Source organism: Dasypus novemcinctus, chromosome 21, assembly GCF_030445035.2.
Source record: "Dasypus novemcinctus isolate mDasNov1 chromosome 21, mDasNov1.1.hap2, whole genome shotgun sequence".
NCBI lineage: Eukaryota > Metazoa > Chordata > Mammalia > Cingulata > Dasypodidae > Dasypus > Dasypus novemcinctus.
In genome coordinates, this window is record NC_080693.1 from 54,681,001 (window position 1) to 54,708,792 (window position 27,792).

The 27,792-nt window shown below is 37.3% G+C and overlaps 1 protein-coding gene across 6 annotated transcripts; it reads right to left on the minus strand.

Moving 5' to 3' along the window:
- Positions 1–248: 248 nt before the first annotated feature.
- On the minus strand, positions 249–23,852 carry LUC7L3 (LUC7 like 3 pre-mRNA splicing factor). 6 transcript variants are annotated; one of them, XR_011646855.1, is made up of 12 exons: positions 23,540–23,852; positions 13,699–13,765; positions 10,703–10,742; positions 10,014–10,158; positions 9,349–9,423; positions 8,552–8,656; positions 7,285–7,446; positions 6,715–6,998; positions 5,948–6,108; positions 3,668–3,793; positions 2,254–2,447; positions 249–756 (listed from the first exon to the last, which is right to left on the minus strand). XR_011646855.1 is itself a non-coding variant. In XM_058283958.2 (12 exons), exons 1-12 carry the CDS (start codon positions 23,636–23,638, stop codon positions 723–725), a joined length of 1,419 nt encoding a protein of 472 aa, XP_058139941.1. In that variant the 5' UTR covers positions 23,639–23,852; the 3' UTR covers positions 249–722. The 6 variants fall into 6 exon arrangements, 5 of the variants coding, with proteins under 5 accessions (XP_058139941.1, XP_004480490.1, XP_071066688.1 ...); XM_058283958.2 differs by lacking the exon at positions 3,668–3,793 and adding an exon at positions 2,096–2,201 and having other exon boundaries at positions 2,307–2,447; XM_071210587.1 differs by lacking the exons at positions 249–756; positions 3,668–3,793 and adding exons at positions 1,907–2,201; positions 12,529–12,589 and having other exon boundaries at positions 2,307–2,447; positions 23,540–23,768.
- Between the last annotated feature and the right edge of the window lie 3,940 nt (positions 23,853–27,792).

Genomic DNA, 27,792 nt, shown 5'->3' on the forward strand with positions numbered 1-27,792 from the left:
ATATTTTAAATTTTATATTACTAAAGAAATCTCTTGGGGATGTAAAAATATATTCTAGTTCACTGTACATCTTCACTATTAAAAGCAAAACTTGAATTTATTCATAATCACCCAAAACCGAAGCACCATTATTTAAAACATTAAACTGGAAATTTTGTAAAAACTAGTTTTAAACAGAACAAATCAGATAAAACTGTACACCAACACCTCTAGTAAGTGTACCTATTATATTTAAAACAAGGGACTAGTTCGGAATCAATAACTTTATTAGAAAAAGATTAATACTAAAACATTTCAATAACAGAGACAATCAAGTTTGTAACAGAAAGTCAGAGATACTTTATTGTCACTTCTAAATTCAAAAGCTAGGTATAGCAGAGTTGTAAAAATGGAATCCTGCTTAGTCTGATTCACACAAATACTAACGTTTAATCCTGTTTTCAAAGTCCAAGAATGAAAACTTGCAATTAAACACTGAGCAAGCCACATGTTTGTGTAATATTTCTTAAAAAGTCTTAAAGGGGAAAAAATTATGATACAGGACCTAAGTTTTCAGCGGCATATATGCTAATAACACATGTTCTGAAATCTGGTAGGTCACATCAGTCCTGAATTAATTTTTAATAAAAAAAAAAAATACTAACTGAGCTTTATACTTTTTCTATGCCACTATAACTTTTCTTTCACCTCATTTTAATGTTGATCTTCACTTTATGCCGTTTTCAGTATTCTTCCAAAAATCTTCCAATGGTAGTCCTACAATGCAAAATTTGGGGAAAGATGATAATTAGACAACATGTAAAAAGCAAGTGTTTATGATTACGTTGGCCCAGTCACTAGCTGCTAATTATAATTAACGTGTGTAAAATGTTTGTATTCTTTTTAATAATCAAGGCATCAGTGTAGTTCTTATAGTCATGTGCCTGTGTATGCCTGCCTACTTGTGTATAGTCACAGACATTAATACTAATGCTTGCCTAGAAAAGGAATGCCATTGACAGGCAATTCGTTGGTACTTCCTTTCATTAGGAGTATTTGGTCCCACGCCACTAGCCCAAAGAATGAACATTTATTGGTTTTAAGAACACTTACAAAAGCTGATTTTTAATTGTTCTTTAAAAACCCAAATTCATTCTATATGGTTCATCAGTTCTTTGTATTTCACAGATTGAAGGTGTCTGTCCCTACTATTCACGGCTGCTTTAAATATATCAGCCAGTGGCTATTCCTGTATATCTATGGCTGACTGCAAATTCTCCTACACAGTAGGAAATATTAAACACATACCTCTTAAGGACTTGAGAATTGCATTGAATGTAACAAGGCGAATAATATGAAGTGTTTATTGTATTTAAAATTCTTTAAAGATATCTAATTCTGGGCACCACTGCATCCCTACATACAGTTGAAAAAAAATTCCATTCTGTTAACATTTGATAGTTTCCACACAATACACAAAAAAACCCCTCTGTGCTTCTTGTAAAGAACAAAAAGATACACAACAGTTAAGCGTAAAGATCACAGGCAATAGCATTCAAACATGGATGTGGGTAGAGAAAGGAGTACCTGGCATGAGTACCTGCTTAGTTTGACTGAATCCTTGATTTTTAATTTGGCTTTTCATGGGCCGCTCACAACACCAACGCTGTGTGAGGTATGGTAGTCAGCTGCAATAATTCATAAACCCTACACTTCCATCAATCCAATGCTACTGGCTCTCGAGTTACAGAACAAACTGCATTAGAATGCAAGGCAATAAAGCAAAAAACTAGAAACATCCTTGACAAAGAAATACTAGCAGTTTAATTAAAACAAAGTGGTCCAACATGTGCCTCAGAAATATTTAAGTTTTTAAAGCATATGTCTCTGCCAATGTACCAACACAAGATGGACTTAATACCAAAAAGAAAAAAAAAACAGTTCAACCTTTTTATTAAAAAAAAAATAAAAAAATAAATGACAGCAAAATCCCTAAAAAAAGGATAATTTAACTTTTCAATGGCGACTATATTACAAATGTGGGCAATAATTTCCAAAGAGGCACACTAATGGGGGCACGAGTCTGCTACAAAATAGCTGAGACAAAACAATGTACCTCAAAATGTTTTGCAGGACTACACTGTCTTTTCCTTCAGAAGATGCTTTTGTATGTCTTCTTACTCGGCTTAGTTCCATCTTCATCTGTGCATACTTACGCTGCACTGTCAAACAGTAACAAAAAGCCCTAATCAAAGTGAGAAACAATACACTTACCTCTGTCTGATCTGAGGTCTTATCAGATCAGTTTTAATTGGACTGAGTGTCACCTTCAGATTTAATGTCTTCACTGGTCCCATTGACCTCATTCTTAGTATCACTTTCCTTCGATTCAGTGTTTGTGTCTTCACTCTGTTTTTCTCGACTACTGGACTTCACACTACTTTTTTTATCATCAGATCCCCTCTTTTCTGCCATGAAAGAAGACATTGACCATGGATTTTAAAGTAAAATACAATAAATACATAATACTTTGAAAAGTGAATGAAAGACAATAATTTCTCATAGACTGCAAGTTAACAGTTTGGTGTACTATCAAAAGGACAAAATTTGTAATTTGTGAAGTAGAGAGCAGGAGAGAATTAAAGGAAGCAAAAGGTAAAAACAGTGGGTAAATTCTCTTAAACTGCTGAGAAGCTATTAAGTATAGGCAACTACAAAAACCACTGTAGAGGGGGGTGGGGGTGGGGGTAATACATTAATAAAATCTTAAAAAAAAAAAAAAACCACTGTAGAATCTTAAGATTTTTATTTTAGTAAATTTTACTTTGGGTAAAGAACATCAAAAGGCAGTAGGGAAGGCAGGAAAGACAGTATACAGAAACTGTGTTCATGAGGTAAATTATTAAGTGAGAAGGGTAAAAAGCACCCCAAAAGGTGAAGTTGGATATTTAATCCGCATGTTTACCCAATTATATATTTTTTAATACAAAAGATTCATTTACATATATTTAAATACCCGAAGGACAAGCCTAATGAAAGAAAATGGACAACCCTGATCCCAAGCCAAGCAAATGAACTTTCGTGCTTTGCTAAGTAGTAAATTATGCCATCTGAAAGCATGTTTTTCTAAAAGAATTTAAAATTCAACTCAGCTGCAAATAAAGAATGAAAAAAGTTCAACTTTTTTCTCTATTTTCTTTGGAAAGGTGAAACGTCAGGCTAGAGGCAGAAGTGGTAACACAGAGCAAGTATATTCTAGCTTTTTCAGATCCAAGTTTGCCCTAACAAAAGATTTCTACAGGAAATGTTAAAGCACACTAGAAATTTTCTTGAAAAAAGTATTTTCCCTCTTAAAACTAAGTTAAGAATAGCTGGTCTAGCGAAGTAGCTCCTAAGACAGAAGGATGTTTTAAGAGAAGCAGAACCCTCTACATAGATTCGGGACAAAGTTATTAAGACACAACACCAAATAACTGGGAGAGGGGATTGAAATGAAAACAAAATCATAGTTTGGGAGGGCACCCACTCAAAGAATTATATAAGAACTGAAGTTCTTATGTGAAGGAGCATATCCAGTCTATAACACCTGCCAAAAGCAAAAAGCAATGTCCACGTAGCTAACTGAAGGACTTGCTTCATGTCTGTGTCCACTTGTGGAACTGTGCCAATACAGTGTGCTCTAACTGACCTTGTGGGAAAGTCCTCCCTTTGTGCCTTATGGGCTTCTCCGGTGCACAGGTAGCTTCAATGAGGAAGAGTCGTCTTGTTGCCCCGTAGAGGACTAGTAGTCAGTCCAATAATCTTATCTTCTGCCCTATGTAAATATGGTAGATCTTAATAGTCCCGAGGACATCCACAATGTGTCGTGGATTTTAGGGCTATAGATAAAAAAACGGAACTCTCAACAAAGAGAGCACCCTAAATTGGCTTGTGGTAAGAAGATACTTGTGTGAGAAACCACTTTTCATTTGTGAAGTTAGATAAACTGCTTCCATTACAGCATCTGGAGTAATGAACTCACTCAATCATCTGCATTATCAAATGCCTCCTACTGCTCATATCTGGCCCCCAAAGTCAGGGCCCTCGTCATTTATATATTTTGTCTCAATGGCTACAAGACATTGTCAAAAGCCAATAAATCTCTTCTAAAATAGATCCCAAAGTTTAGAATTAAATCCGTAACAGCACACCAAATCTTTCAAGATGTACCTGATACAGAGTTTTCTCTGTATCAAGTCTTCTCTCCTTACTTCAAATATTACCAGGAAAATCCCTGTCTGTTCATGTATAGAATCTAAACACAACTCATCTTATTTTGCTTAAACAAAAGTTTTATTAAGTTCCACGATGTCATAATTACAGACAATTAAGATTACAGGTAAGCAATTCAGTACATCTTTTGCTCTATCCAGAAATAATACAAATGTCTGTTTTTTTTCAGGCGAGTACCATTTACTATTCAACTTTGATTCCCTATAGTTAGGGAGAGGCTAGCTATCCTTTTCCCATGACAACCAACCCAACTATTTTAAGTGACACAAATTATGATATAGAAAATAGCAACTAAGGTGATTTTGGATTATAGGATTAAAAGATTTTCAAAGGAAGTTGATCTCTGTCATCCACCTTACTCTTTACAGCTGACCCTTCACCCCCAAAATACATTACATGGGAAGTTGTGTTATACAGAAGTCTTGCAAAAAGATTGGGTGAAACTTTCTTTAAAGTATTGTAAAATCATCTAACCTTTATAGCAATTGCCTCTTGAACAAAGCTCATGCCCGTAAATTAAAAAATAAAAATAAAAAATCAGTTTCCTATTCTTTAACATTTGCTCCATGTTGCGGCAAAGGCCACTATATGTAAACTATATGTAAAATAAATGTTTAAAAGTGGGTGCGTTTATTTAGGGAAAAATAAAAGGAGAAGACCAAAAAACTTGTCTATTATTTATGCTAGTACTTCTCTAACAGTCTAAGAAAAACCTGAAGCACTAGGATAGTTCAATAAAAGAAAATGAGTACCACAGACAAGACCAGCTTAATAAACTCAAATTTAGCACATAAATTATGCTGGTGACCAAACATGGACACAGATAGAACAGAATGGAACCAACAAAGCCAAAGAAATTAGGATTAGGCTCTTTCTCATTTCTAAAAACCATGCAAAACAGAACAGCCCAGTCAATACAAAAAGAAAGAGACTAAAAGAATCCAAAGAAAACAAATGAAAACGCAAAAAGGAGACAATGACGACTGGTGATTAAAAGAATTATCTTTCAAAAAATGTTAAAAGAATAGCCTTTCAAAACATGCTAAAGACAATGAAAAAAACCATTAATAGTGATGATAAAAATAATAGTACTAATGGCACACTAAACCAACTACTGGAATGCCAAAGAAAACCAAAGAAATAAATAGAGAGAAAAGAGCATATTTATTCAACAGAAAAACAGTAAGACACATGGTTGATATTCAACTTCTAGGAACATTAAAGTTAGTGACTAAAAAGGAAAAAAACCAAAAAGTTAATTCCTGAATTAAATGAGTATTGTAGATGAGGACCAATGCAACAATGTACATTTACTTTACAAAACATACTATGGAACACTGCATTTTTTTTTTTTTACTTAAAATACAGCCAATAAACCAAAGTAATAAATTTGGCAGCCTAAAAACCTAGAAAGTAATGCAATACTTGGAAGAATATATTTTAATAACCTTCAGGCTACCAACGGAAGGATGTGGCTTTAACGTGTTTTTAACTTCCATTCTCACAAATGACAACAGGAGAGAGGAAAAGAATGCCCATCTTCTAATGGGGTGCTTCTAAAATGGTGCTCCTTTTAGGGAAAAGGAGTATAGCAGAAAAGAAAAAAAACTCTGCCTGTGTCTGGAGAAAAGTGAGTAGGCAGACAATAGTGTGAAAATATAATATCTTAATGAACTAAATTCTCATACAAACTAACCTTTCTCCTTGGATTTTCTATCTTGTTCTCTGTCCCGACTTTTGCTCCTGTGCTTATATGACTTTCGATCCCGGCTTTTTGATCTTCTTCGATCCCGACTACGCGATCTATGTTTTCTTTCTGATCTATCATGGCTTCTGCTTCTTCGTCGATCTCTACTTCTTAATAATTTAAAACAAAAAGAAAGCAACTTCAGCTGGTATTACAACGAGAAAAACCTTGAAGAATTATTTACCGTTGAATAATTAAGATTAAACAAAAATTACTCTTAAGAGGTATGAAGAGAAACTATACCATTACATTATAAATCTGAAGAATGGAAAATTATTGGAAGTCTTTCTTAAATTCAATGTATCTCAAATGCTAATAAAGTCTTCATTGTGTTCTTTAAAAGAATCCTTTTCAATCAAAACTCTAATTAGAACACTAAGGTTTAAAAAGCACCGCTAAGATTGATTTCACATTTTCATGTTCTTAAAGAATTAGTTACATGACATTTTAGTTTTTACATTATGCTAGATGCCGTTCAAAGCAAAAGTAGGTAACCTTACGGAAATTTATAATTAAATATCTTCTTAGAATCAGTGAGAGAAATGCTTAAGACACTCTGCTACATTCCATTCCAAATAAGACTGTGTCAAACCACAGACTGGTGGGAAATGACCAAGTTGTCCTGGAGGATTCATTCATTCATTCACAGATTATACTCTCATGATTCACCCCAGTGTTAACTATGTGCCAGGCACTGTTTTAAGTGTTTTACATACCTGCTTCGCCTCCTTTCTCTACTTCGTGATCTTTTGTGGTCCCGAGACCGGCTGCATCTTCGGTCAGAAGTTCGGCTTGAGTGCCTACTTCGTGAACGACTTCTCTTTCTTCTTTCTCTATCACGGGCTCTTTCTTTTTCTCTTTCTTCCTCTTCTCTTCGTCTTTTCCTTTCTCTCTCTTCCCTTTCTCTCTCCCGCTCTTTTTCTCTTTCCTCTCTTTCTTGCTTCTCCTTTTTTAAACGCTCATCACGATCAGGCTCTTCAGTTCTTTTTCTTAACTTTTCCTAAGGAAACCAAGTTGGATTTTTATACAATATAACTTTAAAGATTTTGTCAAACAAAGGTCACCAAATGTGAGGCAATTTATAGACCAACTGAACTGAATTCTCTTAGGAATATTCTTCCTCCCAAATTCTTGGCACTTTAAGAATTAAGATAATGAAGTGTTTTGTTAGTATGATGAATAGCAAAGTCTCACAGGAATTATAACTGCTTCCAATAATTATACACATCAGCAAAATAGCAACATGTGACCAATATTTTGCTACAGCATATTTGAAGGAAACTTACTTTTAATTCTTCTACAGTAGCTTTAATTTTGGCATAGCCCATGTGCTGTTTTCCCATCAAATGGTCATCTACCCGGGACTGTGCATCTCCTACTATTAAAAAGGCTCCACACACTTCACAAACTTCCATTTGTTTTTCTTGGGCAGCAAAACTTTCAATGGTCTGAAAAAAAACATAAGTTGGTTATAAGAATATCTGAAGAAGAAGAACGAACAAACAAATCTCAAAAGGAAGTACTTAACATTTAGAATAGATTTCTAATTTTTGTTAACTGCTACTTATTCCTTGAAGCCATACAATTGGGCAGCAACTGGTCAATTTTTAGAGAGAAGCACAGCAACAGCAACCAACTTGCTGTATTATCTAGGAAAAGCTTTGAGACCCATCAGTCAACTTTAACTGCTGAAAATCCATACTATCTTGAGAAACTACCTTTCAGAAAGCCATCAATTTTAGCCTGATTTTATTGCTTGCCTAGGTTCAACAGGCTAAAAGTGTGGCCTCCATATAAACTGTTCAAAAAATGAAGGGGAGCAGATGTGGTTCAAGCAGTTGCATGCCTACTTCCCATATGGGAGGTCCCAGATTTGGTTCCCAGTGCCTCCTAAGAACAAAAAAACAAAAAGCAAACAAACGAAAAAACCAACTCAGGGGAACTGATATGGCTCAATGGTTGAGCACCAACTTCTCAAACACAAGATTCCAGGTTCAATCCTGGCCCTGGTACCTTAAGAAAATAAAAAGAAACTGAATTCAATGAGCACAATCTGTTACCTTATTCAATATGAGGATCAATACCCACAATGTGTATATTATATTGTCCAGTTAAAAGTTAAGAAGGTAGAAGAAAATTTAAGAATGTATCAATTTTGAACTAAGGTAGGTATGTACTGAGTAATTTATTGTCATAAAAAAAGAAGAAAAAAAAAACCCAGGTTCAAGTGAATACTTATGATTTATGGCAGGGGCTGGCAAACCAGGGACCAGAGTTCTATTTCTATAAACAAACTTCAACTGAAAACAGTCACACCCATTTGCTGACGTATTATCTATGGCTACTTTCATGATATGAAGGCAGAGTTTAATATAGCAGGTGCCAGGGACCTTATGGTCTGCAAAAAGGGCCCACTGTGGCCCTCTAAGACAACGTCTGCCAACTCTTGCTTTAGGGCATTAAAAAATTGTTTTCAAAAGTTCTCAAATAGTAACTGACCCCAAGTAATTTACAGTGAAAAGGGTGGGTAATTTCTAAAAGGCTGTTACTCACCGAGGTTGTGGATCTAAGCAATTCTCTCTCTTCTTTTAACTGTTCAACTAATTTCATCATTCCCTGGGCTTCTTCTACCTTTCCTTCAGATCCTAGTTCTTCAATCTGGGGGGGTGGGGGGGGGGGGAGGGAGAGAGAAGTCAAGACTCCTTTCTAACCAAATCATACAAGTATTTTTTCCACCCCCAAGCCTCACTAGCATTTAATGGTTGTTTTGGGATTTATTGCTTGGTTTTGTTTTCTGAAATCCCTTTGGGTTTAATTTACCCTTCTGAATTTTTTCAAAGTATAACAGGTATAAGCTACATTTTTAAGTGCACAATTTGATGTTCTGACATATGCACACATCCATGAAACCATCACCACCATCTAGATAATGAATATATCCATCACCTTGAAAAGTTTCCTCCTGCCCCTCTGCAGTACCTTCCCCAAATATAATCCCACCCCTACCCTCACACACCAATGATTTGCTTTCTATCATGACAGAGATTAGTATGCATCTTTTTCTACAATGGTATATAAATAGGACTATTAACAGTTTGTATTCCTCTTTTCTTGGCATTGCTTCACCAGTTATATATGATTGGTCCTATTGCCCCCCATCTTCACCAACACTGGGTTTGGTTAATCTTTTAAATTTTCATTCTAGTAGGTGTGTAACAGGCATCTCATTGTGGCTTTAATGACTATGATGGTGAGCATTTTTTTCACATGTTTACTTGACATCCTTATAGCTTCTTTGGCTAAGTGTCTGGTTCCAAGAATTTTCTGACATGAATGTAGATAATTCTCACCTGCTGCAGGAGTACATCAATTTTGTCTGTTAAAACCTGAATTTTTTCTTCATTCTTGCCTGTTGGGCCAGCTGCCTGTTGAAGACAATAAAATATATTATCAACACACACCAAAAAACAAGTAGAAATATTCAAATTCTCACATACCTAAATATTTGTGCCTGAACAATTAAAGTGTTTAACTACTTTTAACAATTATTTTCAATTTCTGTTAGTCAATCACAGATTTTATCAATTACTCAAGTGAGAAAAATCTTATGATCAGTAGAATCAATATTATGTTTGCCAAAAAAGACTGAGGGAAAAAAAAAAAGAACACCTTTTAAGTTTTATGTCATCCTAAAAGAATACCAAGTAATGAATAAAGAAGACAAGTTTCAAAAATATACAGGAGGGGAGCAGATGTGGCTCAAATGGTTGTGTGCTTCCCATGTGGGAGGTCCCCAGGCTGGGTTTCCAGTGCCTCCTAGAGACAAAAAAAGCAAACAGCAAAGGGAGCCAACGTAGGGAAGTCAATGTGGCTCAGTGGTTGAGTGCCAGCTTCCCACATACGAGGTCCTGGATTCAATCCCTGACCTAGTACCTCAAAAAATTAAATAAAAATAAATAAGGGTCTTCAGAGAACAAGGACACTTTACAAGACTATAAATCCATTTCATACTTACCCCAGAAGACTGCTGGTTTTGAGACAATGCCAAACGAGCATGGCCGCGTCTAATTCTACGTTCTACTTCTGCAAGTAAACTCTGTAAGTATCGCAAAAAATCTCTCTCATAGCCAACTTTCATAAAACGAGAGCTCTTCTCATACCTGATAAAAACGAAAATAATGTATTTTCAAACATTTACCCATTATAATTCACATATTCTACCTTAACTAGTGTTTTGTTTTTTAAACTAGTCTTAAGGAGTATCCCATTTTAGGATGAAGAGGAAACCAGATAAATATAAAGTAAATTTCTGGTTATTCCTCATCCTGGTGAAGGAAATGCAGTATACTATTATGTTTGGTTAAAAGCATAGATTTTACAAAAAATCAGGCAAATCCAGGGACTGGAACACCAACTCTACCATACACTCTATATGACCCTGGACCCAGAACAAGTCACATCTATAAAACTGAGGCTGTTAAAAAATACGATACAGGAAAAAAGGCTTAGTTAACATATAGTAAAGAATCAAGTGGTGGCTAATAGTATCATTATTAAAGCTATACAACTTTCCTAATATCCCTAGTTGGTGAACAGGACCTCTATCAGACATTCATTGCAGTGTAATTCCAATTATCTCTTCAACCTTTGACCCCTTTTTACCAAATAATAACTAGAAAATAACAACAAACAGCAACAACTTACTGTTTTCGTAGATTTTCATCATGAATTTTTTCACATGGACCTGAAAGAAAAAGAATTGAGAAACAGGAATATATAAATTATTTGACACAAAAAACATTTTCTCTTGCTTACCACACACATAAAAGTTATTCTTTTAAAACAATGAAGAAAAATCCATTTAATCATTAGTCTGTAGACACCTAAATTGATACAAGTGAGCAGTGAAGCAAAGTCCCCAAGTAAACACATGAAAATTGGTCTCCTCAGTCTTCAAGGTCAATATAACAGAGAGCAACTACATGGTAAAAGAGAGAAAGAAATTGAAACGGAGAAAAGAGAAAAATGTTCCTTACTGCCAAAGAAGAAAACTGATGTGCGTAAACCAGTAGTCTAAATCACGACTGACATTAATTTTTAAGTTTCAAGTACCTGCACATAAAGTTAAACAGTTCAAGACCACTACCCTTGTCCTACTGTTCCCCACCTCCAAAACGCAAACAATTTCAACTTTTTAGCCGTTTTTTTCTGAATTTACCGACATCTCTCTGAATTCTACCCTTATTTTGCTTTCTCCTGGTTTATCAACCATAGATATCAACATTCAGTGTTTATATTTTATCTATGCAATTACTCTTCATTGCCGGAGCCCAACAAAAGATGCATTATGTTAACACTTCTGATACAAGTCAGTTTTCTATGAACCTATTTGCAAATTCTTCTCAAGCACTTCAATTCAGCTAACTTCCCTGAAGGCTAAAAATAGATCAGATGGTTTCTTTTTTTTCCTTGAGCCTTCTGCCCTGCTTGAATCTGTGCTGCTCATTTTCTAAGCTTGTTCTACAGTGGTCATCCTGAGAATTACTTTTCTGCTCTGTATTGGATGCCATTTACTGGATCTTGTTTCTCTTCTTGGTTTATGACCATGTTTTCATAGTTTCCTGAGAAAAGGTCCATGGGAGACAAATTTTTTGAGACCGTGCATATCTGAAAATGTCTTTTTCATTTTCATAGTTTGATGTCCGGCTATATAGATAACCTAAGTTAAAAAACACGTTTTCACTCACATCCCTGAGGTTGTTTCTCTTGTGTCTTCAAGCTTCCGAGGTCGTTACTGACAAGTCTAAGACCAAGCTGATTCATAATCCTGTGACTGCCCCCTATCCTTACTTGGTGTTATGAAATTCACAGTAATATATCTTGGTACAGAGGTTTTTCTACTTGTGCTGAGCAGAGCACTTGAAGGACTCAATCTAGAGAATGAAGTCCTTTCAGTAATGCAATTTAATTTTTCTTACGTTACTTCTTCGAGAATTTCCTCCCTTCTGTTTTCTCTAGCTGGAACTCTTAAGCAGATATTAGAGGTCCTGAACTGACCCTCTAATTTTTTTATTTTAATCTTTTCTATCCTGTTGGCCAAAATTCCAGCAAATTTCCATGATTTTATTTTCAGATTTTTTCAATACTAATTTCAAAAAGCTCTTTTTAGTTTTTTCAAAGTTCCCTTTTTTATAGGATCTATTCTTTCTGATGGATGCAATATCTTCTCTTATCTGAGGATACTAAATTTACTTTTTAAAAAATGTTCTTCTGCTTTCCACATTACCTTTAATTCCCCTAAATTCTCCTTTTCTGTTGGTTTTGGTTATTACTCTTTCATGTTGAATGCTTCCTTTAAATATCTGGCTGGTGTTTCTTGGCTGGCAATTGATTAAAAAAAAAAAAACAAAAAACGCCCAAACTCTGACTGGAAGTTGGTATGCATAGGCAGGGTTCGTCAACTAAAGGGCTTTACTATAGGAAAATCAGGCAGTAAAACTTTATTTTAGGAGATCCCCAGGGGTCAGTACCTGTAGATCACTTCTCTGGAACTGCTCACTCTCTCTAGAGAAGAATCCTCAAATCTTCTGCCTGGGAAAAAAACATCTGGCTGTATCCTTCCAGGAACAGGGCAGAGGAAGGGAACAGGAGAACCCCACTATTAAGAATATAAACTCATTTAAACTCTTTTACAGCCTCAGTTCTTACTACTGCCCTGCACTGTGTCTGGAATCCCAGTATCTAGACTCTCCCAGCTCTAATACGTTTCTCATGAGCTAAGGGAAGTAGTTTACATAATGAATTAACTTCTTTTACACCTCTAGAATGGCAGTAATTATGTGCCATCCTTAGGAGAATTAAGAAATTATCTCTCAAATTAATTTTTGTATTCTGTAACTGAGATGAACTAGAGTCTCTCTAGTCTAATTTCTCTAGAAAATAACCTACTACCTCCTGTGGATAGATTGGGAGACGGAGGCTCACCAGATGCACAGGACCTGGGAATCTGACCAACTAAACTAGTACTTCTCAACCAGCAGTAATTCTGTCCCTACTCCCCAGGGAACCTTTGGCAATGTCAGGAGACATTTTTGGTTGTCACTCTTGTTCTGGAATTTAGTGGGTAAAGGTTAGGGATTCCTGCTAAACATTCAACAATACTCAGGACAATCCCCCACAACAAAGAATTATCTGGCCCAAAATGTCAAGTGTCAAGGTTGAGAAACTCTGAACTCATTTCTCTTTATTTTCAGCCCCATGACTCAACCCTGCCTTCTGTGGTACCTGATGCCTCCAAATCCTGAGCCTGTCCAGGAATCTGCTGATCAAACACCTGCTTCTGCTTAATATTCCCTTCTGCAGGTTTTTAGGTATAGGTCTTTCTGTTTTGTTGAGTTTGCTGCTATTCCTCCAGCCACTTGTCATCTTCCAAAAATTTGTTGACAACTCTAATGTTATCTCCTCTTCAGTTTACACCTTTTTTGTTTTTTCAATTGTCATTTTAGTGGGGTTTTGAGAGGGAGTGGAAATAAACATGTATGTTTAATTAAGCCACCATGTTTAACCACACTGACATTTATCAATACATTCAAAAAGCTAAACCAAGAATTTACTTTATCAGCAAACCCTTAAGAAAATATTTTTTTCAGAATTATAAAGTATCAGTTGTTTGATGAAAGTCATGCAGAAAATTCACTTACCAAGATCAGAACGAGTATTTGTGAATAATTCCGCAGGACAAAAACCACAGAGATAATATTTACAAACCTAGTGAAGAAAAAAAAAGGTACTTTACTTTTTTTAAAATTGTTCTGTTTTAAAACTACACTGGATGTCCAAAGATGCTCATGGTAATATTTTCAATACCAAAAACACTGGAAACAACCTAATTTCAACAGTAAGGGGTTGGGGTATGTAATTCATAGTATATATCCATACAAGGGAGTATTGTACAGCTATTACAGAAACTGTTTATTGACATGGAAAACTGTTTCATAGTGAAGAAAGCAGACACAAAAGATTATGTATATAGAATGATGTGATTTTTTGTAAATAGTATATTTTTGTTTAGAAAAGTCTAAGATATATAAAACATTTACAGCAATTATTTCTAAGTATTTTGATTATGGTTGACTTTTGTATGTTTGCTTTTTTGTTACTTTTTAACTTTTATTTTTGGATAATTATAGATTTGCAGGAAGTTGCAAAGACAGTACAGAGAGATCCTATATACATTTTACTTAACCATATTAAGACATCTGTAGAATGTCTGTGTCTAGTTCTATGCCATTTAGTCACATATAAATTTGTTTGTTTAACCACTGCTGCTGATTATGGTTCATTTACAAAAATAACTTGACTTTTCTTTGTTTTCTCCATTAAAGTATCTACAGAGAAAATTCTAATATATGTATTTTAAACATTGCAATGGTTTAAAAAACATCTACAAATTCTTTGCTATTCCCTCCTTCAAAAGGTGGAACCTAGTTCCATGGTCCTCTTATATGTGGTCTGTACTTAGTGACTCACTCCACCAAAAAGAATAAAGTGGAAGTGATGGTATATAACCCAAGACACTAGGTTATTAGGTTATAAAAAGCAAAGCATCCCCCCCACCCCCCACCCCAACCTTGTGGCTACATCACTCTAGTCGAAGTTTGCTGAAACGTTCTAAGTAGCCACATAGAGAGGCTGTGGTGAGGAACCGAGGAATCCTGCAAACTGCTATGTGAGTCGCCCATCCTGGAAGTGGATACCTTCAGCTCCAGCAAAGCTTTCTGATACAGCTCAGCCGCCATCTTGACAATAAGCTCATGACAGACCCTGAGCCACAATCATCCAGCTAAGCTGTTCCTAGATTTCTGATCTTTGGAAACTATGTGAGATAGTGTTTCTTGTTTAATGCCACTAAATTTTGCTGTAATTTGTTATGAAGCAATAGATAACTAATCCAAATAGCAACTATGTAAGAAGGTAGATAAATTGTATTAGAAAATCAGGAGACTATTTCTAACTTCACTCAAATATTCTACACATTATTTACCTGTTTATAATTGTCATGAGCAATAAAACAATAACAAAACTACACTGAAAGGGTGCCAAATAACTTACTCATTTCCTGATGTATGCATCTTTCAACCAAGTAAATATGAAAACAATTTCTTTTGTTAAACCACATTAGGTAAATTAGCGGCTTTCAGACCCCTGAAATTCAGTAAAAGAAAAAATGTGCAGGACGGACACCATTACCAACAGCATTTTCTATTATCAGCCTTTTTTTTTCTTTTGAGGTACTGGGGCCAGGAAATGAACCCAGGACCTCATATTTGGGAAGACAGCATTCAACCACTAAACTACACTGGCTTCCTCGAGCTGTTTTTTTGTTTTTGTTATTAGGAGGTGTTGGACCTCCTACATGGAAAGCTGGTTTTCAACTACTTGAGCTACACCCACTCCCTCTACTATCTACTTTAATCCACTTCCCCCCTGAACAACAAAATCCAGGAAAAATATCCCAGAATAAAGGGATTTTTTTTTTATTAAAAACAAGTTTTAGTTTATGTGCATTTCATCTTCTTTTATACCTAAAACTTTGTTTTTACTTCTATTTCTCATTTTTATAAAAGTATAGATGTATAGTTTATAGACCAATCTTTGCTTTCTTTATAAAATTTTACTGAAGTATATCATTCACACATGAACATACATAAATAAGAGTATAGTAAAAGTTGTGAAGTTACAAACACACATATCAACATACAAGACTCCCAAACACCCCACCACCACCATCCTGCATTTGTTACAAACTATAAGAGCATCCTCAAAATATTACAACTATAGACTACATTTTACACTTGATATATTTTCTGCCAACCCACCCAATTCCTAATACCCTGTATTATATACATTATAGTTCATGAAAGAATGTTCTCATATTTGTTCTGTTAACCACAGTCCATTTTTCATCACTGGATTCCCTATGTTACAGTCCCATGCTTTGTACAATCCATTCAAAGTATACGCTCAGTGGCTTGCATTTTCATCACAGCATTGTGCTGTTTTCTATAGGACTGCTGTCATCATGACTAACAAATTTAAAACTATTATTCCTTTTTACGTGTACACTGGGAAAGTCACAATCCACATCCTCAGAATGGTCTGTCATTAAAATGAAAGTATTAAATACACTTCTAATGTGCCATGTGACTCTAAAATATAACCAAACATAAACTTCAAGTATTTCTAGGAAAGAAATCATATAATTCTTTTTGGTAAAGGAAATATCAACATAGCACATACTGAATCTTAGTTTTAAAATTTATCACAGAAATCAAAACAAATTGGGCTTGAATTTGGGTCTTACCACATATTATATGACTGTGGACAAGATAATAACCATTTTTTACAGAAAAGCTAAGTATGACTACCTTCAAGATTTGCCAAAAAAAGTCTAATAAATGTTACATTAAAAAAACCTTTGATCTTCCAGATCAAAGTTTATTCTAAATCCTACGCCTTATTTGTGTAAATGGCTAGTCATTTCCAAAAAAAAGTGGTAGTTTCTAAGTAAAAGGTTATGTAAGTATTGCTGGCTAAAACTCTAAATTCTAAGTCTAAATAAACTGTTAGTTTTTCAATAAAAGTGATACCAGAGGGAAGAGGATTTGGTCCAACAGACAGAGTATCCACCTACCACATGGGAGGTCCAGGGTTCAAACCCTGGGCCTTCTGACCCGTGTGATGAGCTGGCCCATGTGCAGCGCTGATGCATTCAAGTAGTGCCTTGCCACGCAGGGCTGTCCCCCACGTAGGGGAGCCCCACGCACAAGAAGTGTGCCCAGTAAGGAGAGCCACTCAGTGCGAAAAAAATCCAGCCTGCCCATGAGTGGCGCCGCACACACAGAGAGCTGACGAAGCAAGATGACACAACAAAAAGAAACACAGATTCCCAGTGCCGCTGACAAGAATCCGAGTGGACACAGAAGAACACACAGCAAATGGACACAGAGAGCAGCAACTGGGGCGGGGAATAGGAGAGACATAAATAAAAAAATAAATCTTAAAAAAAAAAACATACTAGAAATACAGGAATAAGTAAGAACCCATCCTTAGGAAACTCAGTCTAGTAGAAGACAGAAACACAAACAAAAAATACAAAGTACTATCCACTACACAATATACATGGAAAAGTGGAAACAGAGAGGGACTTAATTTAATCAGGAATGTCAAGCATCACAGGTGGTGAAGCCTGAACTGATACTTAGGTTCATAAGTGGAAAGGCTGCAAGACCTAGGCATAAGCAAACATGTGGCAAGAGAGACCTAGGATATAAAAGTCAGGCAAGTGTATGTAGGTACTAGGTACACCTGAAGAGGCAACATGCCCAGGTTTGATTCCAGCTGCCACTCATCTGCTAGGTTGTAATTCTACCTCTGTTTCCTCATATGATAAAAGAAGACAAAATATCTCAGTGTTATTATATTAATTAATAATTGGAAAGCACTCAGACCAGTCTCTGAAACTATGTACGTTTGTTAAACTAGAATGAAAGGGTAAATTACCCCAAACAGGTGGTACCGGGTTTAATCTCCTGACACAGTACTGGAAAAAAAAAAAAAAAAAAAAAAAAAGGCCCCATATGTTAATGGATTCAATCTTTAAATAAGAGAACATGGAGTACAAAGAAAACGTAAATATATTTGGGGGTAAAGAGTATAAACATTTAACTGGGGAGATGCTGGTTAGGAACTTACACCTTAGCAAAAAGCCTTTTTTTTTTTAGCATTCACATTTTCCAAACACAACTGTGGTTACCAATTTAGAGCATAAAAGTATATACTAAGAAATCTTATTGATTTTTGTCTTCCCATACCTACCTGAATCCAACAGTAAACAATATAGTCTCCCCTGAGCTAATCAAATATGTTCAGTGCTGTCCACATTACTTTTTTTTTTTTAATTAGAGAAGTTGTGGAGTTTACAGATCATTCATAACATACAGGATTCCCACTGTTTGCATTACTTTTTTTTTTTTTTAGGTTTATTTTTATTTATCTCTCCCCACCCCCTCACTGTTTGTACTTGCTGTGTCCGTTCATCTTTTGTTTCTTTAGGAGGTACTGGGACCTCTGATGTGGGAGTGAGGCACCTAATCGCTTAAGCCACCTCGTTCCCTGCTTTGATGTGTCTCTCATTATTTTTCCTCTTGTGTCTCTTGTTGAATCATCTTGTGTCAGCTTGCCATGCCTGCCCTTCACACCAGCTCGCTGACTTCTTTGGGAGACACTGAGAACAGAACCACAGACCTCCTAAGTGGTAGACCAGGAAGGCGCCCAAGTGCTTGAGCCACATCCACCTCCCTGCATTACTTTTGAAAAACTGTTTCCTCCAAATCAGTTGAATGCTCAGCTGTTTTTCACCCTAACATTCAGGTCACTTAAGTTACATGACAAACAGCAAAGCCTTTAAAGAGTTAAATCACATATAAATGACTTTACCTACTTCTACAAATAAATAATCCTAGCTAAAATCATGTGGGATACCATCAAGAGCCTCCTTGGGTATTCTAAGTTACTAATATCCTTGGATAGGTTCAAGATGGCTCCAGCAAATACCAAGTACCATTTAATTAAAAAGCCATAAAGACAATTTATTCAACACCTACTTTTGACAGCCTTTAAATATTGGTATTTTATTTTTTTAAGGAGGTATCTGGGATTGAACACTGAGGACCTAATACATGGGAAGCAGGCACTCAACCACTGAGCTACTAATAAATCTGCTCCCCTAACTACTGGTATTTTATTAAATTCATCATTGCTGGCCATAGTTAAGCTGATATTTGATTGAAAATTCTAAAAAGTCAATCCCAATTACTGTATATTTTGAAATAGTTAAAAATATTATTGTAATATTTCAACTGCCACACACGTGTTAAATTAAAATCTAGGAGCATCTGGAAATTTTAATGATGAAAAAGTCAGTCCTGCATGACATACATATATCTTTGGGGTCATGGCTCAGTCTCTTCATTTATTTAATACATAAACTTTTGGTAAAATTCCAATCAATTTCCTCTAGCAATCATTTAGTAAACATAGCTCTCCTGCAAGGCCACAACTGTTTCTCATGTAAAGAAGACTAAACTTTTAACAAGGCTTATAAAAAACCATTCAAAACCAGGCGCCTGCCCAACAACAAAAAAACAAGGGCTTCAATTCTAACACTATTTACAATTTCCCAAATGACCAGACCATTCTCCATTTGTCTTCTCTCTCGCCCTCCTCCAGGCTAATTCCTACTAGTTCTTTTGTACCCAGTATTTAAGGGTCCTGGCATCAGAGAGTCTTTCTGTGAGTATTCCCTGTGTCTGTTAGGTGCCTCTCCCATGTGTGCTTTCTACACCCTATACTCTCCCCATTGACACTGACCACACGCTATTATGATCTACTTCACATGTGCAGCTAGCCTGATGTCTCCCTAATGTCACATGCTTTATCTACACCACTCCACTGTCTCTACCATAGGGGTAATACATTTTTACTGAATAAGTGAATACAGGAATTTCTCCAGCTTACTGGGAAATTATAAGAAAATTAAATGTATTTCACAAAACAATGAAGCACTGTATTAATAAGTCAAGTGTTACTAATGTAAGTTTTCTTTCCTTGTGAGGATATCAAGCCACTAAGTGATATGTTTTCTAAAGCAAACATTTAAGGAAGCACTTTAATATTATCAGTGATAATGGTATTGTGGTTTTTAAAAATTAAGGCCTTATATTTTAGAAATACATATAATGCCTTTAAGGTTGAAATGACAGCACTAGTTCAAAATAATGGAAGGGTTAGGGACATAAAGGAAATAATATTGGCCATGTGTTGATATTATTAAATTGAGTAATGGTACATGCGGTGTTCTTTAAACTATCCACTATACTTCTGTATATGTTTCTTGGTGAAAAAAGCAAACAGCAGTTCTACACACATACAACACATCAAACTGCTGGCAATTGAGAGAGGTCAACACTTACTATATATTAAAGAATAAGGCATAAAATGCCTGCTCTCCGTTAGAACATTTCAGTGACTTTTAAAATTAAAACTACTTAGAAAAATATTTTAAAAATAGATGCCATGAATTATAATTACTAGTTTTTTTGCTTCAGAGTTTCCTTCCCAAAGTTTTTTTTTAAAGATGAGTTAAAGTTCACTAGTAATAATTTGGCCAGAAGACATAACTGATTTTTTTTTCTAAACAACTTTTCAGTGGCAATGACAATTTTTAACGTGCTAAAGATTTTAGAAAAGAGCATTTAGACCAATTTTCTTCATAAATTATTAACCCTTCACTGAACAGAAGGTATGCTTGACTTGATAGACATTTCATTTCAAATATTAAAATCAGAGTTAACAGTTAGCTTTTGGATTGAGATTCATGGACATAAAAATCTCAATCTGAACTTTTGTTAAATTGTACAAAAAAATAATAAAAACTCCAGACCAGACTTTACAATTCCCTACAATCTTTAACTATTCTGACAGTATGGTTCATGCCTTCTCTAGCAAAAGAGCGAAACCTCCCCCACATGGACCCCAACTCAAACGTACTGGCACAAGGCAGTTTCAATCACATGCTTTCCCTATCATGGCTGCTGTTTACTATTAAAAAGCAAAGCAAACAGAGTGCTTAATGCAAAAATATCAATAATCTCAAAACAATCTCAAACAATGCAAAATACAAATAAATGGGGCAGGTGGAGATGTCAATGAATCCTTAGAATATTAAAGCTGACTGGATTTACACTGAAAACATTTTGTTTCAGAAGTAGCAATCTACAAAGAAGTTAGAAAAGCCTATAAACCACTACCAGCATATCTACCTAGAGTTTGAACCTGGTAGCAGTTATAAACAAATGAAAGTTGGTAATTTACATCACACATCCACCTCTCACTTAAAACTAACTTTCCCCTAGAGCAAGGGTTCTTAACAAGGGGTCCGTGAGCTTGAACTGAAATCCAAAAAAACATTATTCTTGTGGGAACGTGTTGGTGCAGGTATGATATATTTCTAAATAATACAGTATAGTACGGATTTGGGGGTCCATGGAACAAAAAAGGTTAATAACCCCTGCCCTAGGGCTACTAGCTCCTTCTGTAAAGAGGGAAGGAAAAGCATAGTATGAGAAACTACTACCAATTCAACACCAATTAAAAATGTAATTGTGTCCATCTGCACAGTTAAAAAAGGTGCCTCAGGAAGCAGTGGTTCACATGCTTTTTAATGCATAAAAGGAGCCCGTTTCTGGACCCTTCCCCCAGATCAATAGAATCAGAACACGGGTAGAGGAGGGTGGGAGCATCCAGAATCTGCATTTAAAACAAATTCCACAGGCAATTCAAACACAGATAATCGAGAGACTACTTTTAATACACTGTAAAGTTCCAGTTCAGTTAAGTATCTACAGATGACACAGCAACTCGAGTTCTTTTACTATTCATTCATCCCTATTCCAAAGGAAAACAAAGGACCCCACCCAGGTGAAATGGCTTTTCCCATCCATTGGAAAAAGTGGTGCAGGTGTGGCAAAGAGGAATTTCCAGATGGATTAGAAACACAAATACATTTTGAAATACTGGCTACAAGGATAAAGGAACTTTAAAATATATGCTAGGTTTGCCCATTCCTCCAGGATAAGCACTAACAGTCAACAGCACGAGAATATGCAAATGACCCGGAAGTGATCCCTTGAACTTTCCTAGTTTAATCATACCCTACAGTGATATGACTTATTAGAAGAGGCTATGATGCTTTGTTCCTGGTCACTACTACCAAACTTTTCCCTGCAGACACAAATCCCTTAATCTAAAATGAAGAGCAATTTGTCAGAGCAAAAAACATTTTTATGAAAAGCACTAAAAGTTACAATCACCGACAGAAGTACTAAAACTGAAAGGAAAGCAGATTATCACATATAATGCAATATCACCACAAAAACAAGTTTCTTCACCACACAAGTTGTTCAAGACCAAAGAGGCACAGACGGAAGGCTGCTCCAGTTGATGAACAAACAGCACAGTTAAAAGCATTTGTTTTCACTCAAATGCACAAATGTCATATTTGCATATAAGAGAATCTTAATGTTTTGATTTTTTTTTTTAGATTGTATGGTTAGTGATTTAGATAGTTAATTGGAATCCAAGGTTACTTCATGGTGACAGAGATGCCTATAGAAAGGAAGGTCAAGAAAGCAACAAAGTTATCCTTAGTTCCTACTTTGACAAGAGGGATTCTGAGAACTCACATGTTAAAAGACCTCTTAAAAAAACTTCACATCTCTTGATGTAAGTAACAAATATGTGAATGAATCTGACTAATACTCCGTACAATAAAGTCTACCATAAAAACAATTCATGCTACTTTGGTACCAGGTAGAACCCCAACACATTTAGCCAAACACATTTAATTACTCTTTTAGGTACTAAAGGAGCTAACTCATTTAGCACCAACTTATTTTCCTGTATTACAAAAGATAAATTTTACTCTCGGACCAGAGTCTGTTTTACAAAAGAGTAAGCAACTAATTTTTAAAAGCATATTAACAATTTAACTTAACAAAAAAAATTAAGGACGTCCCAGGATTGAACCTGGAAGCAGGCGCTTAAACGCTGAGCTACACTCGCTCCCCTACAATAACTATTCACTTTATATTTTGAATAGCAACTGTTTTAGAATTACCAGGTTAATTATAACCCCAAAGAAAAAATAAAATTCAACACCTATTCTTCGGGAAAGAGCTCAAGTAAACGTTACACTGCATTTTTAAAACCACACCAAACACTGGAAATACACTACAGTATTTGCAGAGCCAATTTCATAGAGTTGTGGAAAGTGAACAGAAGTAGAAAGATTAGGTTTAGTTTCGCCGCTTACTTGCCAAGAGACTTGGGGTGTGAGGCTCTAAAGTCGTGTGCGAAACTAGGGTAAAATGGATTATAGTATTTACACTAACTCAAAAAGCCGAGAATCACATGAATTTTATGTCAAAGAACAAACCCTGACCAACATCCACATGAGGTGCTCATTAGAACATACTGCTATCAAACATCTGCACACCAGGTAAGCCCTGTAAAAGTAATCACGTAATACTGCCACGATTTTTACCACCGTTTCTGTTCAAATTTCAGTCTAAATACGACGCTCAACCAAACTTAACGTAAGAATTTGCCCTTTCCTTTTTTCACGAGGTGAAAACTCCGGAGCCTCTAGAGCTAATGAAATACTCATATTCTCCCTTTGCCCGCCTCACCAAGGTGCTTTTCAATTTGCCATACTAAACAACAAATCCTCCCTTATCCCCGGATTCGGGCGGACTCCTTCCTGGGCCATCTTCCCGCCTCTCTCGGGCCAGCGGATCAGACACTCGACCCCGGCTGCGGCCTCAACCCCAAACCGCGCCGCGCAGCCCGGCCGGTCTTAGCCGGCGCCTACTCCCCTCCCCCACCGCTCCCGGGCACAGACCCAAGGCCCGCGGGACTTACGCTCTCGTGGTCCCATCGCACGTTGCTGCGCTTCTCGTCCGGGGCCAGGTTTCGGTCCCGGCCCATTAACTCATCCAACAATTGCGCGGCCGAAATCATGGTGCTTTTGTCGGGCGGCTGCTCTCACCAGCCCTGGCACCAGCCAAAGAAAACACCGGCAAGATAGCCGCCAAACTCCTCGGCCCGCTCTCAGGCCAAAGAGCCTCCTTTACAGAGGAGCCGATAAGACAAAATGGCCGCCGCGCGGGCGCCTTCCCAGCATGCTGTGCGCGCGCGCCCGCGGGGACGCGCCTAGGCTTAAACGCTGGAGACTGGCCTGGCTTCCGCTGGTCCGGGGGCGGGACCGCCTTGGCCACCTGCTCGGACTCCGCCCCTCCGGGGAGGGGCCCCTGCCGGGAGGCACCGCCCTGTCCTGCCTACAAGGGAACATGCTCACCCCGGTGGTCTGCGCCTTACCATTCTGGATGCCCCCCGACCTCTCCAAACGCCCGAGCTTTTTCAAAGGGAGAAATAAGAGCCTATGTCTTAAGCTGAGACATCGCTCCGAAAGGGAGAAAAGGGCAGTGTCTCCCTTTGTCTCACTAGATGCGCATGCTGCCATCTGGTGAAGAAAACTGAAGATCAGCCCTCTGATTCTGTCTTCCAGGTTCGTTTTCCTAATCACTGGCTCGCCACCTCTTTGACTTGGTTTTGTCCGCCCACTCTGATTCCCCTGGAAAGACTTTCGCAGGCAGAAAGGGACAAGGCGTTTTCTACAAGGTCACGCGGAATATGAGGATTCAATCCTACACCTGCTGCGTCCTAGTCTGGAATTTTTTAAAAATTATTGATTTTTCCCCCCAATTTATCTTCTAAGAAGCTTTAGGTTACAGGAAAGTCAAATATAGGAGACAATTCATTTAGTCAACAAATACGTGAGTATATACGTTTGTGCCAGGCACTGTGCTTGAAGCTAAGCTCTAAACCATTCAAACAGTCCTTGTTCCCACAGACTTTATGGATTAGTGAGGGAGACAGTCACTAAAGAAATAGTCACAAATATATCAGTATAAATTGGGGTATATATTCTAGCACAGTTAAGGGTATGGACCCTTAAAGGCAGGTTGCCTGGTTTGTTTGTGTTTTATGTTTCTTTCCTAGGAGGTATGGGGGATTGAACCCAGGACCTCGTACATGGAAAGCAGGCACTCAACCACTGAGCTACATCCATTCCCTGCCTGAATTTTAAATCCCAGATGTGCCACTCTGTGCCTTAGTTTCCTGATCTGTAAAATGGGGCTTACGGTAAGAATAGAACCCACAAACAAATAAGAAGCTATTATGAAGATTAAATGAACTGAGACAATGTAAGATAGAACAAGCCTGACACATTTCAGTTCATTTAATCTTTAGCTATTACGACGAGAGAAAAAATCAGGACTCTATCAAAGATTAACAGCAAGGCCTCTATGGAAATAAAAGATAAAGCTCCAGCGAAGCAAAGTGAACAGAACAGAATTTAAGGCAGAGAACAAGTAGCGATACCAAGGCCATCTCATTATATGAAACAATGTTCATCATTCTTTTAAATATACGTAAACTGGCAATCCTGTATATGCAGAATGCTCATTAAGTGGCCTGAGGATGCCAAACATTTCAGAGACAAAGCTTTATACATGGATAGAGAAGGAACCAGCAAAGGATATTGTGAAGGAGAAGCCAGAGAGGTAAAAGGAAAATCTGGAGTCTGAAGTCAGGGAAGACAACAACAAATGAAGAAGAACAAGTGTTTCAAGATGATGAAAGTGATCAACAATGTAGAAAACTGTTCAAAGTCTGGTAGAGAGGCCTGAAAAGTATCCATCAGATCTTGCATTTGAAAGTCAAACTGAAACGGGTTGACTAGTAAAGGAGAAATTAGAAAGTGAAATGGTGGTTGGACAACTCTTTTTAAGAAGAGAAGCTACAAAATAGGGTAGGAACTCAAAGGAGGTATAGGTCTGGGGAGGTTTTTTTTAAGATGGGAAATTAGAGTCTGTTTAATGTTGGGAATGATCCCATAGAGAGGAGGAGATGGATGATAAAAAAAGGGGGGATAAAGATTTTAAGAAAGTAAGGAGGTAGGCTCCAGGGCATATTCAGGGGTATTGGCCTTTGCTAGGACAAAGGACCCTTTCTCTACTGAAACATAAAAGAAAAAAAAGGTACAATCCACTTTAAATCCCAGATGTGCCATTCTGTGCCTTTGTAAGATGAAAGAGTTCCTAGCTGATGGTTGCTAAACTTCTCAATGAAGCATTTATTGAAGGTTCATGGTGGCCACTACCAAAAAAAAAAAAGTATACATCATGAACCACAAATAAACAGGACTTATAAAACCTGTTTGCAGTTACAACTTCTTCCCACTAAAATTTTTTACTCTCTCTCATTCATTCCACAATCTCTAAGGATGCATGTGCTCTGTTAAGAACTGGTTTAGTGGCTGTGAATATGAATATATATAAGACCAGTTTCTTAGGGAGCTCTGGATTTATGGGAGATAAAAATACAATAACGAAAAGCTACAATTCAGTCTTGAAAGAAAATCTAAATGAATTTGGATCATAAAGACAAGAGTTCCTGCCCAGACACAAAGTATATAAGTCTTACTCTACAACTCACCTTTTCCTATGTAATACACAGGTCAGTGTGTATTACCACTGCAGAAAAAGAATTCATTCATTCATCCTTCATTAATTCAATCAACTCCATTGTCATCCATGTCAGACTCTCTGGCATTGGGGAGCCAGAGGTAAAAGTAGTCTGTATTAACAGATCACAATGCCTACTTTCCAGATAATTTTTTAATTGATTGTATTAGTTGGCTGATTCCTGAAGAAAGGAAAGAAAACATTCCTATCAGTCAATGGTCTCCAGATACCATTCCATACAGGTTACTAATGGAAAGGAAGCCACAGTTACTATAGGTCTTCTAATTGCTTCTCAGCCTCCAGTGTGGCCCTTACCATCATTCTATCCTCCATCTACCTGCTTCCTCAGTGATCTTGCCCTATCCCTATCCCTCTCCCCTTCTCCCCTTCTCCCCTTCTCCCCTTCTCCCCTTTTCCCCTTCTCCCCTTTTCCACCTGCCACAGACAACGGATTACTCTCTTCTTTGTGCCACCATTTTATCTTAAACATTCACTCACATTATTGGATTTGTTACATGATATTGCAGACCATCAGTATCTATCTTCCTTTAGAATGAGAGTTTCCTTTAGGTCAAGTGCCATATCTTATCATGTTTGTATTCCCAGATTTAGCAGAGTATATAGCATGGGAGGTAGCTCCTGTTTGCTCCCACCCTGCTACAGTCTGACTACCATCACCACCACTTCACTGCTACTTCTCCAAGATTGTCTTGGTTTGAGTCTTTTGTGAACCACAGAAAATCATGTTCTTAACCTAATCCATTCCTGTGGGCAGGAAACAATTTGATTGGATTAGACTCGCCTAAGGGACCTTTGATCAGATCACTTTTGATCAGATCACTTTAGAGCCTGTGATTGGATTACTTCAGTGAGGAGTGAGCCAGGATGGGTCTTGGCCCTCTTGCTGAGTCATGTATAAACCAGAGAAACATTCAGAGAGACAGAGAAAGAGAGCTGCCAGTTTACCTTGCCATGTGAGAGATGTCTCCAAGATCACCTATGACTGCAGAAAGAGAAACCTCCAAAAGCTGGAATCAGCAGAGCAGCCCAGAGCTGAAGCACTGAGGCCCCCAAGAGGTTAGGCCCATGGGGTAGCTCAAAAATGGAAGACATAGGCTTGGAGGAGAGGAGAGAGATGAGTGAGCCACCATTATGCCCTGCCATATACTTGATTACCCACAGCTGAGCTCCAAGAGAAAGCATCTTTAGATGATGCTGCCATGTGCCTGATCACCCTCAGTTGCAATTTCTGATGATGCCTTGATTTGGACATTTTCACAGCCTCAGAATTGTAAGCTTTTACCCTAATAAATTCACATTATAAAAGCCATCCCAGGGAAGCAGATGTGGCTCAACTGATAGAGCGTCCTCCTACCATATAGGAGGTCCAGGGTTCAAACCCAGGGCCTCCTGGCCTGTGTGGTAAGCTGGCCCATGCACAGTGCTGCCCCACACAGGGAGTGCCATGCCACACAGGGGTGTCCCCCACATAGGGACGCCCCATGTGCAAGGAGTGTGCCCTACACAAAAAGTGTGCCCAGGAGTGGCACCGCATACATGGAGAGCTGATGCAACAAGATGACG